Genomic DNA, 14,760 nt, shown 5'->3' on the forward strand with positions numbered 1-14,760 from the left:
ATACAGCGTAATCTCCAAACCAATATTAGAAATTCATATTAAAATAGTCAGGGGTGAAGTGTGTTGTTAGAACAGTCAACCTAAACCTGGTTTATAAATATCAGTTTAAATACCCATGAAAAAAAATCAATAAAAATTGTAAATTGTTAAGTAAAATGTTGTAATGTAAGCATGTAAATAAATGAAATATTATCGAAATCTGAACAAAAGTACGACTTAATAGTTAGAAGGTCACTAGAAATCTGTAAATTGAAGGAGACAGTGATGAATCGATATACAACTAAGTAATTTATTGAAGATGCCACTCTTGGTTACAGACGAGAACAAAATAAGTAAACGGGGCCTGAAAAGATGAACTGAGAAAGTCAGCAAGATAATAAGGAGCTACGACTCTAAACTTTTGTTGTTTCTCCTCTAGACACAACAGTGTCATCCTTTTGACTAACGATCCTTCGCAACACCGTTGTGGATGAACCTGGCTTAACTCTAGAGCGCATAGTGTGAAGCTTATCTTCCGAGCTGGTAGGTGAGACTCTCTTTGAAGTGCTGCAACCCTAAGGTAAACAAACAATATTACAGGTGAGTACTACATCTACAAATATTTTCATACGTTTCTTTTTGTTTTGTTATGTAAAATAGGATACTTATAGTTTAAAAAATTCAATTTTTACTATTGCGATTTTGATCAAGATCTCATACTTAATGATTAACACCAACAGAACTCTAAGTATGAAAGTTATTAAGACAAGAGTAAAAATATTTTCACGTTAAAGTACGACAAAGTAAAAGTTTCGGAACTTTGTAAATACTATTTCCAGTAGAACTGATACCATTGTTGGCTAAAGAAATATGCCACTAATTTTCCTTTACAGAACTGTGTGTATTTCTTAAGACAAAATGTAATCGTCACTTTTACAATAATTATTCTCGGTAAAAGATCAATATACCTGATCAATATACTTAATAAAAGCAACAAAACAAGTACCTAAAAGAATAAATGTAAAGCCTTATCTATTATTCGATTTACCACTTTTCACTCAGTTATACCGGTTTCGGGGAAATTACACTATTAGTCAGTAAATCTGGGCAAGGAAAAAAAAAGAAAATATGACTAGGCTTCATAAAGTGACTTACTGTCTGAATAGGTGTCATTTTAAAATAACATACAATATACACATTACCACTATATGAAACTTAGTCTAACTTCAAAAAGAAATTGAGAACTGTGTTTATACTATGTATTATGATTTATTCCAAAAGAAACTATCGACTGGAGTGGTTAAACCCATGTAAATATTTTATTGTTATACTGGTTTCTGCATGACAGGAAATTCAGAATTTCATATGAATGTATAACTTGGAACTGTTTGCTCAGTTTGGGATATAACTATGTTCTAACTTGGTTTTTACAATTTTGCAGGATGCGTAAAAGCTGTATCTTCGGTTTGGAAATGCTGTGACATAATACAATGTTGCTTTATGAACAATATATAAAGACTACAAAGGTGCGCTTCACACGTATTACCACATAGCATTGTTAAGTTTTGCATCAGAACTATATCTGAAATTGCTATTTTAGAAGGAAAAGATAGCCCATTGTATATAGTAACTCGATGTTTTTCTACTTCAACACCATCACATAAAACATTGTAATATTGTATGTATTAAGTTTAAGAAAGTGACACATATGTTATGAAGTATAAAAAGCAGAGTGGATAATACAACCGAACAAAAATACTTTTTGTCCGACAACGAAACGTTCCATTCTTACGTTTTTCTGGAATAAACATTTCAATTATATTATGATATAGATGTGGGTGGCTCACTTTCTAGTCATCAGATTTTTCTGACTTAATTTGCATGAACTTAATTTTGAGTGGCTTCATTAAATGTGCTCCTTATGCAAAGAGACGACATGCAATTCATTGATTTCTAGCGCTATAAATTTTCGCACAGCTATATCATTAGAAACGCTACATTTGTAACACTAGATATCGTCATCGATTGTTTACGCTATTTTGTGTACAATGTGTTAAAATTTAGAAATGAGCACAGATCATGATCATCCAGAAATCACTTGTGTTTTCATTACATTTTTGAATGATGTGAATCCCTTTGTTAGGAGAATAGATGCTGAAGAAATACATTGGAGTAAAATACATTTAGGTTAGAATCCTAACTTTTACATACGTGAGTTTTGCAAAGTTTTTGAAATTATTTAAGAAGTGCAGCTCAAATAAGTTTACAGAAATGACAATTTTTTATAGTACTAAGGAAAAGATAATTACACATTGTTGATTTACAAAGGGTAATAGGAATCGTAAAAAATAAACAGGATGGATCAAAAGATTACATCTTCAAACCAACAATTGAACTAGTGACTCTAAAAAAGTAAACAAAATAGGCTGGAAATAGTGTTTACATTATTTTCTCAAGCTGTATATCCTTACATTGACTCCATGTTAACAGTACTCATCAATTTTAGTTGAGTCAAAATAATGATTTGTAACGTTAGAAAATAAGGTAAACACTATTTCCAGCCTAGTTTGTTTCCTTTTTCAGAATCCCTAGTTCATGTGTAAGCTTGAAGATATAATCTTCGTATTTTGATTCAGTTTGTTTCTTTACTTTTTACAATTCTTGTAACCATTTTTAATTAATAATATTTAATTATCTTGTTTCTTAAGTTTTATGTCCATTTATGGAGAATAAATTATACGTTATATATGTGCATATGACTTCAGTTGAATATTACGTGTTTTTTCACAGTTTACTGCTGTCTTGCAACTATTATTTGTTGAGCCAATAAGTTTTGTGACTGAAGTTTCGTCTAAACATACGTTTAACAAATGACGAATATAAAGAAATCGCTCGCGACAACATCGCATAATTATGTATCTATAGTCACGTAAATAAACTTTCGATGAAAAATAAATAGCTTTCTAAATAGGTCATGGGTATTAGCAGTATTTCATGTAGCACGTTTATCTAGGTTTTGCTGCAAAATACCCAACTGATTTTGCTCTAGGCTGGCTAAACACAAAAAAGAAAAGAATAATAATTTTAAAATACGCACTCAGTATTTCAGCGAAGTACGAAAATTGTTTGAATAAACCTCCTCTCAAAAGAACAGAAAAGTCTGTTACCAACGTTTTAGCAGCCTTAGCCATTTAGATAGACGGTTTTGAGTGTTGTTTGAAGAAAACGTTTCTTTTTAAGATGTTTTTCTTTATCCAATTATTACATTAGATTTTTTTGTGAAATTCCTATACGATCCTTATTGTGAACCTCTATTGTGGTTAATCATATGAGAAAATAGTTCAATTCATAAAACGTAGTTTTTACAGTACAAATAACTACTTTTCTTGTTAAATACAAAGCTACACAATAAACTATCTGTTTAGTGCCTAGCGCAGGGATAAAGCCAAAACTTTTGGCGTTATAACTTCTTAAGTTAATGGCTGAAATTTCTGGGATAGCACACATACTACAGCTGAATATTAAACTTTATTTATAGTGAAGATAATACGAGCATATACTTGTATTTCGTAAAATATTAATTATTTTTATTTGTTAATGCTTTGCGTATGATAAGAAGGATAACATTTTTTATTTCTTTTCAGTTGGTTGCTATGACTTTTAGTCTTAGCTGAAGTGACAGTTTGGTAGTCTATTGATCACTTTTTATTTTAGAATATAACAAGAGTTATCGCTAGGCTGACTGATATGTGGTTAGATTATAGTTAAATGACATATCTCTTTGACCAGGAAGTCACAGACTTAATATGTCTGTTCTCCGTTTTAGCTTTTATGCATTTGTAATTATATCACCAATGTCTGTTTAATATTTATAATAATTGTAACCGTATAAAAACACAATAAATAATAACTGTATAATGTATATTACATATATAAATAATTCTCAGCCAAACATAACGTACACAAAATAGCATAATAAGATAATAAGATATTATGGTATGCTATACCATAGCATAGAGGTGTGGAATACAACTAAAGTGGAATCGCTTATGACAAACATATTTCGAACATTGTATTAATAAAGACTTTATTGGATCTTGAAAACAGTAATAAAACAATTACTTGCCAAGAGTTTTGTGTTAAATTTACCCTTATACCGTTGTTAATTTCGTTGAAAATGACATTGAAATTACGTTAATAGACTTACTAATATGATTTGTGCTGAATCACAGTTAAAGAAAAAGGAGATACCGTATTTTAATTTGATACTATTTCTGACTGTATACTTAATCCTTTTCATGTTATGAGTTTATGGTGTATTATTATAAATTTGCAGTGCAACGGTATGCATCGGACTAAAATCTGAGATTATTTGGCGTTTCGCAGGCAGTGTGATTACACAAAAAATTGATCGCTTTTGTGTACATGTAATAGTAATATTTAATAACAACAATTCATATATTCACATCATCAAGAAGTGCTCATTTGGAAGATTTATAATTTTTAAAATGGGGATATTCCTAGTACTTCATATTATTAGAAAATAAAGGAATTTGGATCAGCTTGAAATCTAATGTCTTGTAACAAGTAAGAATCGAAAAATACACAAGTAAGTGACACACGTATTCCACATATTCTGGATAATAGTATGCAACATACTTATGAAAAACCTCCATCTGGAAAAGCGACACAGGTACAATGTAGATAGGTTGCTTTCAAAACATATACGTTGGAGAACGAAACGTGTATTTCATGCGAATACTACGAATTTCTGTGACATTAAACTATTGAAATTGGTATTGCAAAATCGTCATAATAGTAGTTTCATAAATATAATTGGTCTAATGACAAGTTTCATTGTGGCTTGGCATGGCCAGATGGTTAAGGCGCTCGAGTCGTAATCCGAGGGTCATGGGTAAATTCCCGTTACACCAAACATGCTCACCCTTTCAGGCGTGAGAGCGTTTAAAAGTTACGGTCAGTCCCACAATTCGTTAGTAAAAAAGTAGCTCAAGAGTTGGCGGTGGGTGGTGATGACTGACTGCCTTCCCTCTAGTCTTAAACTGTTAAATTAATGGAAGGTTAGCACAGATAGCTCAAGTGTAGCTTTGCGCAAAATTAAAAAACAAACAAGCATTATTAATTTCTATCGTCTTATTTAGTGGGTTTTGAAGTCATACGCTAATAACCATAGTTGAATAAATAAATGTCTTTTTTTGGGTTTTCATTTCCTATTTATTTATTTCCTTCATTCACTGACTAACTACATAACCCACCAAATGAGGTTTTAGCTTTATTGCAGGATAATTTGTAATCCTAATATCTTTCTTCATAAACAGCACATTCCAATATTATGAACTGCAATTGATCGATTTTTAACTTCTAACGATTTGCAAATATGAATGAACAAAAGACAATCCTGACAACAAGTTACAATACACAAAATGTAATATCAAATGTATCACGAACTGTTCTTATGGAAAACCTATACTGATGAGGTTAAGAATTTTTTTAAAAGTAGATCTATTATTATCGGAACTTTTAATCACACTTACTTCTTTTAAGTGGATTATTCTTTGCCGATTTCAATTTTAGACCACAGAATTACTGCAATATTTCACTTCACTTCCAGGTAACAAGGAAATTAGCCAAACTAGGTTGTTAGTACTTCAATATGGAAGCATTTTATGTTATATTAACATATTTTAGAGCTTAACACAATCTGACGTCATTATTATTATCAAGCATTATATTCTCTTTTACAGCCAGGGCTCAGGTCAGATAGATATTCAGTGTCTGTCTTTTACAGCCAGGGTTCAGGTCAGACAGATATTCAGTGTCTGTCCTATGAAAATGAGTTTTCTTCGGGAACTCCTGTTCCAACCCTCTTCCCCCAAACAAAATTAACCCGAGCTTTAAACCTTATGGACCCGCTCCAATGAAAAAGCTTCTGATACAAATTCAATTCGAATCATTTTTATAACATTTATTTTGTGTGTGTGTGTGTCTTCTTATAATAAAGCTACATCAGAATACCTGCTGAGCCCACGGAGAGGGAATCGAAGCCTTGATTTTAGCTTTGTAAATCTGTAGACGTAACGCTGTACTAGCGGGGAGTAACATTTATTGGAAAAATTAAAATTAATATAAATTCCATAATTCATAAGATGTAAACTTAATGCATGTCTGGATATTTCTGTCACGACCCCTTCATATTATCAACAAGACCATCTTACCTTTGTTGACAGCTTTCTCTGAAAAAATTCCCGTAGCAAAATTTTTCTCACGCGCGGGGTTGAAGAGAAACAATCGCTCTGAAGTGCACAGTTGGGAAGAGGAGGCAACAATGATGTTGATTTCTCTTCCTTCTAACAAAATTTATGACATGTTCCGTTTTTTCTTATTATTTTAAAGGACTACACTACACGTTTTGACAGAACATTGGTTTACCTTATTTAAGTAGAACAAGTTTGTTAAGTTATTATTAGATTGATAGTATTTACAGTTGTTGAAAATACTAAAATACTTCTAGTAACACATCAGTTATTTCACAAAGACAGTTGGGAAATGTTTTTTTAATTGTAACATTATTAAAATATATATCTCAGGCCGGCTGGTTTAGGTATTAATATTTTTAATATTAAAGTAGAGAACAAAGTATTGACCTTCTTAGGTCATTTTCAGCTTTAAACGTTGTTTTCTGCTTTATTAGAAAAATATTAATACCCATACCAGCCATCCTGAGATACATTTTTACTTAAAGTGGTTTCTCATCATCACGAATTATTAAAATATTGTGCATCATAATAATACACGCCGCAAAACAGATAGTGAATTTAGCTAGTGAAGTGAATTATGCTAGCTGTATCTTAATACATTAACAGAGTTTATTTCTCATTCTGAAATGTGAAGTATAATTTACATTTTCGACTCTCTGCTTATTGACTCTCCGGTTCGACAGGCAAGTTTTAATATAGAACACATTTTCTTACAGTACAAGAAATTAATGAGCTGATTATCAAAACTGCGTGTTATAGTAACATTTTGAAGACAGTCAATTATGTGTATTAGTAAAATATATTCTTCAAAACAAGAAACGCAAAAGGGATATTTTTTTTATTTTAAAGAGAAATATATGTAACAACGTTACAAGCTCAGAGTATGTTATGTTACACGTGTTAAGGCACTGATTGTCAGACCAAAATTACAATAAAAGATGTGCACTTTAAAAACGGAGGAAAACATCGGATTTTTCACTAAAACGCATTCGTGTCCAATAAATTTGTTTGAGAGATCTGCATGTTCTGCAAGTGCAACATGTGCAAAATCCCTATAAAAGTGACGGGTTCTCGGTTTCCAGGCAAATCTCGATCAGATGTTGCCAGAGCTGTGAATGTCCACCCAAGCACCATCACAAGGCTATGAAATCGTCACCAACAACATGGATCAACTCGATACCGTCCACGATCTGGCAGACCTCGTGTGACTACGCCCGCACAAGATCGCTACATCCGGTTACGTCACCTTCGGGATAGGACCACCACTGCGACGTCTACTGCCTCAGCCATACCAGGACTGCGTAGGATTTCCGATCAGACCGTACGCAACCGTCTTCGAGATGCAGGAATCCGACCTCGACGTCCAGTCAGAGGCGTTATCCTCACCCAGCAACATCGTCAAGCACGGCTGCAGTGGACTCGGGCACATCGGGTATGGCCTCATCGACGATGGAGGCATGTTTGGTTCAGCGATGAATCACGTTTTATGCTTCGTAGGCAGGATGGAAAGACTCGTGTTTATCGTCGCCGAGGTGAACGTTTTGCAGCAAACTGTGTGCAGGAAGTTGACAGATTTGGTGGTGGCAGCGTCATAATGTGGGCTTCCATCGTCTACAATGCCAGAACAGAACTTTTGCACATTCGAGGGAATCTTACGGCTCAACGATACGTCGACGAGATTGTTAGGCCCCATGTGCAACCCATCATGGTGAACGTCAACCACGTTTTTCAACATGACAACGCCCGTCCTCACACAGCCCGACTTACCACTGTTGAGACACCACAACATCAACGTTCTTCCCTGGCTCTCCAGATCACCAGATTTAAACCCCATCGAACATCTTTGGGACGAGTTGGACCGACGTCTGCGACGGCAACAACCTCAACCGCAGACTCTACCTCAGCTTGCAGCAGCTTTGCAGGCTGAGTGGACAGCCATTCTATAGGATGTGATTCGTCATCTCATCGCTTCCATGGGCAGGAGATGCCAAGCAGTTATTGATGCTCACGGGGGGCATCCTCGTTATTGACGTTGAGTGACGTTAAACGTCAACAAGTGAGTGTGGACTTCGCCTTTGCAGACTTTGGATGTTCAGCAGTGAATGTGCAAAGTTTCACACATGTCATACAGAACTACCCGGAATAAACTTGTTAACAATTTGTCTCAAATTTTGCCATTTGCATTTCTTTTTTTGAAGAGTATATGTAGCATTTTTTATGTATGAATGAAATTTTTGTACTTTTCCGTGCAAATCTACAAAAGGAGTATTCATTCTAATTTTGAACTGATAGACTAAAGAGAGAAGACAGCTAGTCAATAGTATCCATCGCCAACTCTTAGGCCATTCTTGTCTGACCTTATAGTGGGATTTGACCTTGATTCTTATAGCATATTTTAAAGCACGTTTCTATGGCAACGGGCAGAATCAATAAAATAAGACCTAGCACGGCCTTGTGGTTAGGGCGCTCAACTAGCAATCCAAGACTCGCGGGGTTCGAAACCTTGCCCTAAACTCACTCATCGTTTTATCTTAGATGATCAATATCACTATTCTTTGTTAAAATAATAATCCCCTTCCCAGTGACACAGCAATATATCTACTGACTTACGACGCTAGAAACCGGGTTTCCATACCTTTGGCGGGCAGAGTACAGGTGGCCCATTGTGTAGCTTTGTGCTTAATTACAAACACACGTTAAAAAATATCCTAAAATCTGGCAGTAGGTGCTGTCGGCTGGTCCTCTTCTCTTTTATAAGTAGCTCAAAATTAGGGACAGTAGCAGAAAGTCTGTGGTTTTTCCCACAAACAAAACAAAGAAATAAAGTGTAAAAGTAACAATAAATATATTATCATTATAGAATGCAATATCAGTAAACAGCAGTAGATAAAAATGTAAGCAGTTTTAAGAGAAAATTAAGAGAAATCTGAGGCTGTGATGTTACCTTGATATAACAGTTATGTACGATTTATTGAGAAACATTCTTACTTTTCGCTTCTAAAAATACAATTTTAAGTGATATTAAAACATTTTAAGAGTGTAGTGTATATGGATCTTCTGAAAACGTTTCTGTTCTGGATGAAACAATGAGGACAGTTATTATTTAGTCATAACTGTGCGTGTATAACAAGAACGCCTATTTCGCCTATTTACAGAATTGTGTAACGTAAAAGATTTTTTGTTTTGTTCTGTATTTAAACAAAATATATTCAATCGTAGCATCTGCTGCATCGACCATAAAGATAAATAAATACCAGCATCGATTTGGTTTTGTTGTTAACAGCAAGTATACAGACCTTGGATTTTCGTGACGGTGTGCCTAAGAGCATGCATTATGGGAATAGGATTTTGAAAAAAAAAATATTTTTACCTCATTCTCTTTATTTTTAACTTACTTTCACGTGATTTATGTGGAATTGGGACAAGAATTATGTCAACATTTTCTGGATGTCGTAACTAGTTTTATTAAACTTGCATTTTGCAACTGTGTCTCTTTGAAGCGAATGCATTTCAGGGTATGATTTGATTTAATGTGTTCCTCCATTTTGTTTTCTGGCTTATTTGAATGCATTTAAGGATATGATTTAATCCTCTTTGTTATTGTTTCCTGGTTTATTTGACTTCTTGTTGATTCCTACCTATGAATTTCTATCGTATACCTTATATATACTTTGCATAATATGCATATAAAGACCAATAAGATGTCTATTTCTTCTGCCTGGATGAATATTTGCAGACAAATAGACTGCAAATTTTATACATATGGTTTGAAATCTTGTTTGATATTCATACCAAATTTAAAACACAAGTTGAAATAATAAAAATGTCTCGTTGTTAAGCAGTTTGATATGCGGGTATAATAATACGAAATATACGATGTACGTTATGTGTTTTAACTAAGGGGCTTCCAATCTGTTTGTTGGACCCTTGAAAATATTTCAGGCTCGGATGATCCCCTCACGTACACATAAAAATGTATAACAAATTATTTTAGATACTCTAAAATATGTATTAACGTAATGTTTTGGTTTTTTTTAATAATGTTTTGACCCATTACAATATCCTTCAGTCCCCCGTTAGTACAGCAGTAAGTCCATGAATTTACAACGTTAAAATCAGGGGTTTATTCCCCTCGTTGGGCTCAGCAGATAGCTTGATGTGGCTTTGCTGTGAGAAAAACACATACACACAATATCCTCTAGTACCCTTTTTGTGGCGGGACCGCAGTTTGAGAAACACTGCTCTATCTATCATAAGTTTAACCACATTTTAACAACTGTTTTCTGTTGTTTATACTAATTAACAGACTTTATTCACAAGGTTAATCAACATTACAACTAACAATGATACACTATTTTTGACTAATTTTGAGGGAATATTGATTTAATTACTGGGATTATTACACCGTACTTTATCTAAGAATCTATATGTGTAAATTATCTACTTTATAGAAAGCTTAAAGTGATTATCTACACATTAATAAATTTATTCATTCATGCAAAACTCTGGTCTTATATCGATATGTTATCTCCTTTGCTTTTTGAGACTTACTTGGCATTTAGCTCGAGAACATCTGTTTAAAACACACGATGACGTAATTTATCACCTGTTTTGTAATTTTCAGGAAAGATTTGAGGTATTGCTTTCTTGCAGCTTTCTATGACGTAATATGTGTTTAATAAACTTTAAGTCTCATAAGCCGATAATATTTATTATTCCAGCGCCGTAACCGAAAGTGAGAAAAGGGAACCCGCTTCAGTGGCTCAGCGGTAAGTGTGAAGTGTTGCAGCGCTAAAACTTGGGATTTCGATACATGAGGAGGAACACGGCACAGATAATCCATTGTGTAGCTTTGTACTTGATAACAAAGAGTGAAACAAACGAAATGTTAAATAAAATGGCGCAAAAAAACAAAAACTTGACGCTTTTAAATGGTATGAATACTTGGGCCGAAGTAAGTCGTTTTTGTTTTATTTTCCAAATATAGAACATCGTGAAACAAAATCAATATGTCTACTTTAGTGATAAAACAAATATAAACTGCGAAAAAGAATCTTATCATGCTTAGTCGAAGTTTGCGTGAACTAATCATGATATGATTTTAAGAAATCTTTATCGATTGCGAGTTTAGGCATTATAACTCTTTTAATATTGAAAAGAAAAAAAATATTATAAAGTTTATTAATCATTAGATCTACAGATCCGAAGCTATTTATTTTACGGTATAAAATAGATTTAAATTCCGTAACTAGGAGTTTTTTTTCGTGTTTTTTGTGGTCTTTTAACTCGTCAATCAACCCGTACTGCTTCTGTCAAAATGAAAAGAGGTATCACGGTGTTATACATAAATATTTTTTTTTGTTTCGAAATATCGGAGTTAGATATAAGTACATAAAGTTTTGGTAATTTTATTTCATGGTTGTTTAAATTTTAATGAATTAATTACATAGCAAAGCTCAGTTACAAATTTTTATCAGCTTTCTTGGTCAGATGAAGAACAGTAATGTAATTCATCCAGCCTTGAAAACTGCAAGTTTCTATGGAGCGTGAAAAATGTCAAAATAAATTAATTGATAAGTGACAAAGAAAGTCTACCTGTTTTCCTGAGGAAAAACTAACAGAATAATCCTGAAAAATTAAAACTGTCATGTTGAGTTAGACGAAACGCTAAACGTGCATTTTCATTTTAAATAAAGAATGGCTTATAGCTCACATTTTTAATTTTTACTTTCAATTCGTACTTTAGAATGTTTTAGTTAGAGTCAGTTATGTTAAATATACAAATGATATTTTATGTTATCAACTTTTACTTATATTTATGACAAATAATTCAACTTAATAAGTACGTTGCTCAACTTTAAAATGTCTGCATGTAAACATTGCTATCTGACATTTTCAGTATTATTTTACCTATTAACTAGTATGTTGTTTTTATCAAAAAATAATTATCTCTTGGCCAGTTTCTGACTTTTATTAATTCAATCTTCAAACTCACTTTGCATAAAAGCGATTTTTCACATTTAAGAGGTATGTACATCCTTCAATAAAAATTACGGCAGGAAAATAAAAGGGAGAGAAATCACACACAGAACTCAAAGAAGTATTCGAAATAAGTTGTATTTACGTTACAAATCCATATGGTATCTTTGCCGTCTAGTAAAATTACTAACTAGTCTTTCACTTGTATGGAAAGAATATGATAAGGTTATTTTAAAAATATGCAGTAAATGTTCCACTTTATTTTTCTGTTGGTACAGTTGGACATTTCGTTTGGTGATCTCGCTGTTTTAAAGCATATTTTATTGTTTGGAATTTCGCTCAAAGCTATACAAACAATCAAATATATTTATTGAAAAGCGGAATAACACTAATATCAATTTGTTTGCCATCTTGTTTTAACTACTTTGTTTGAAATATTAGTCCAAAATTGGATACATATGTCAGCCTTCAACAAATTTCGTAACTTAAATCGAATATAATTTGATTTCTTTTGAATTTCGCGTAAAGCTACACGAGGGATATCTGCGCTAGCCGTCCCTAATTTAGCACTGTAGGACTACAGGAAAGGCAGCTAGTCATCACCACCCACCGCCAACTCTTTTGCTACTCTTTTACTAACGAATAGTGGGATTCACCGTTATATTATAACGTCCCCACGGCTGTAAGGATGAGCACATTTGGTGTGACTGGGATTCCAACCCGCGACACTCGGATTATAAGTCGAGTGCCTTAACCACGTAGCCATGGCAGGCCTGTTACACATGTAACTTGAGTGCACGTAGCCATGGCAGGCCTGTTACACATGTAACTTGAGTGCACGTAGCCATGGCAGGCCTGTTAAACATGTAATTTGAGTGATATTCTCATCAGTTCGAATTAAATGAAACTATAATCGTTGTGAATAAAATAGTTCAGCAACTGTTGTGTCCGTTATTTTACCGTGACGTAGTCCAAATAATGTAATTTTAAAGAATTTTACTGCTGAAAAATAAAAACATAATTTGTAGTAGTCAACAACCATTGCCGACATCATCAGTTCTGGTAAATGGAGATCTTGGTTTTAGGAGTTTGGATGTTTTTCTATTTAAACATGCCAGCTTCAAAATATATAAATATAGTGCAACGGAAAAATAAACAAAACATATGTAGATACTCATGACTTGCAAAGCGTTTTCTTACAATGTAATTTTTGTTGTTGTTTTTTCACGACAATAGCAACCTAATGACAGAGGTGTTACAAAAACATGCGATAAGGAAATAATATTTTTTTTTCTTTATCTTATGTTTCAAAGTCCAATAGTATTTTGCTGCTGACGTACTTAATATGCTAAACAAGTGTTTTCAAAAGGTTCTTTCTGAGATCGGCTGTAAGGAGTTACAGAACATATCTGCATAATAATACTGTAAAACGTAACGAAACATGTACTAAACCATAATTATCTCGAGTGGCGTTTTCTAAATTCGCAGGATATTCATCTCACATTGTATAACTAAATAATAAATTATTCAGGCTTTACATACAGTTTCGTAGTATATTATTAATAATCTACCATCTTAATTTTGAAAGATGAATAATAATGATATCTTGCTTGTTGAAAGAATGATTAATGTTTTCTACAGAACGTGGTTGAAGGTGTAGTGTTTACTGTATTCTTGCAGGTTTTATGCATTTCTCTTTCAGGAAAGTTTTCAAAGTAATTTCTTTAAGTATTGAGTATCAGATTTCAAAGAGCATAGAAGTTTAGAAATGTTTATGTTACTTTTATTGTTTTGCAAATAAAAATGCTAACAAAATTCGATTGAAAGTCTAAAATTGGAAAAAAAAACTAGATTTGTATGTAAAAAGAAAGAAGTGCTAAGTGTGTTGTAGGATCGATTTCGTTTCAAATGTTTGTAAGAATTTGCTGATAAGTATATAACAAACCGCTAAAATATAAAATTTTTTGTAGAGTTGAATGATTTTTAAAAAAATAGTAAATCTGAGAATTGTAGTGTTACTGGAAATTTATTAATTTTTGAAAAATATTATGAGGGAATTTATTACCAAAAGAAAATGAAAACTACGCAATTTATGACTTTGCAAACAATTTTCATATTCAGTATATTTCCGTATTACTCCTTCAATTAATACATCTCCTACATTTTTGTTTCTTGATTGCTCAATGATGGGTTATCGGAAAGCTTCAGGGAGTAAGCACTAAGTTAATATTTAGGGTTATGCTATATTAATAGCCCTAAGCAATTCCTGTTTCTGATAATTTCACTGTTGAAATTTTCATTTTTCTAAGTACACTGAGTAGTTTACGGTTAATAGGAATGTTAAATTTAAAAGAGCCTAGAGATTTATTCAATGTATTACAAAACGATGATAAAGGTTATTATTTATAGTTTACAGAATTAGAAGAATGTTTTGTTGAAATACACTTTATTAAATACACTGGTGATGATTGTACTTTTACACTTTATTAGACGATCAAAGACAACTGTTATCAGTGTATGTCAG

The 14,760-nt window shown here is 33.0% G+C and overlaps 1 protein-coding gene across 2 annotated transcripts in view; it reads right to left on the reverse strand.

The window, feature by feature from the left end:
- Positions 1-275: 275 nt before the first annotated feature.
- LOC143232187 (nephrin-like) overlaps positions 276-14,760 on the reverse strand; it is a 64,031-nt gene continuing 49,546 nt past the window's right edge. For both annotated transcript variants that reach the window (XM_076467318.1, XM_076467317.1), the window contains exon 13: positions 276-554. In XM_076467318.1, coding sequence (XP_076323433.1) covers positions 393-554 — 162 coding nt within the window. In that variant the 3' untranslated portion in view covers positions 276-392. The remainder of the gene's footprint in view (positions 555-14,760) is intronic.

Source organism: Tachypleus tridentatus, chromosome 11 (assembly GCF_004210375.1).
Source record: "Tachypleus tridentatus isolate NWPU-2018 chromosome 11, ASM421037v1, whole genome shotgun sequence".
Classification (NCBI taxonomy): Eukaryota; Metazoa; Arthropoda; class Merostomata; order Xiphosura; family Limulidae; genus Tachypleus; species Tachypleus tridentatus.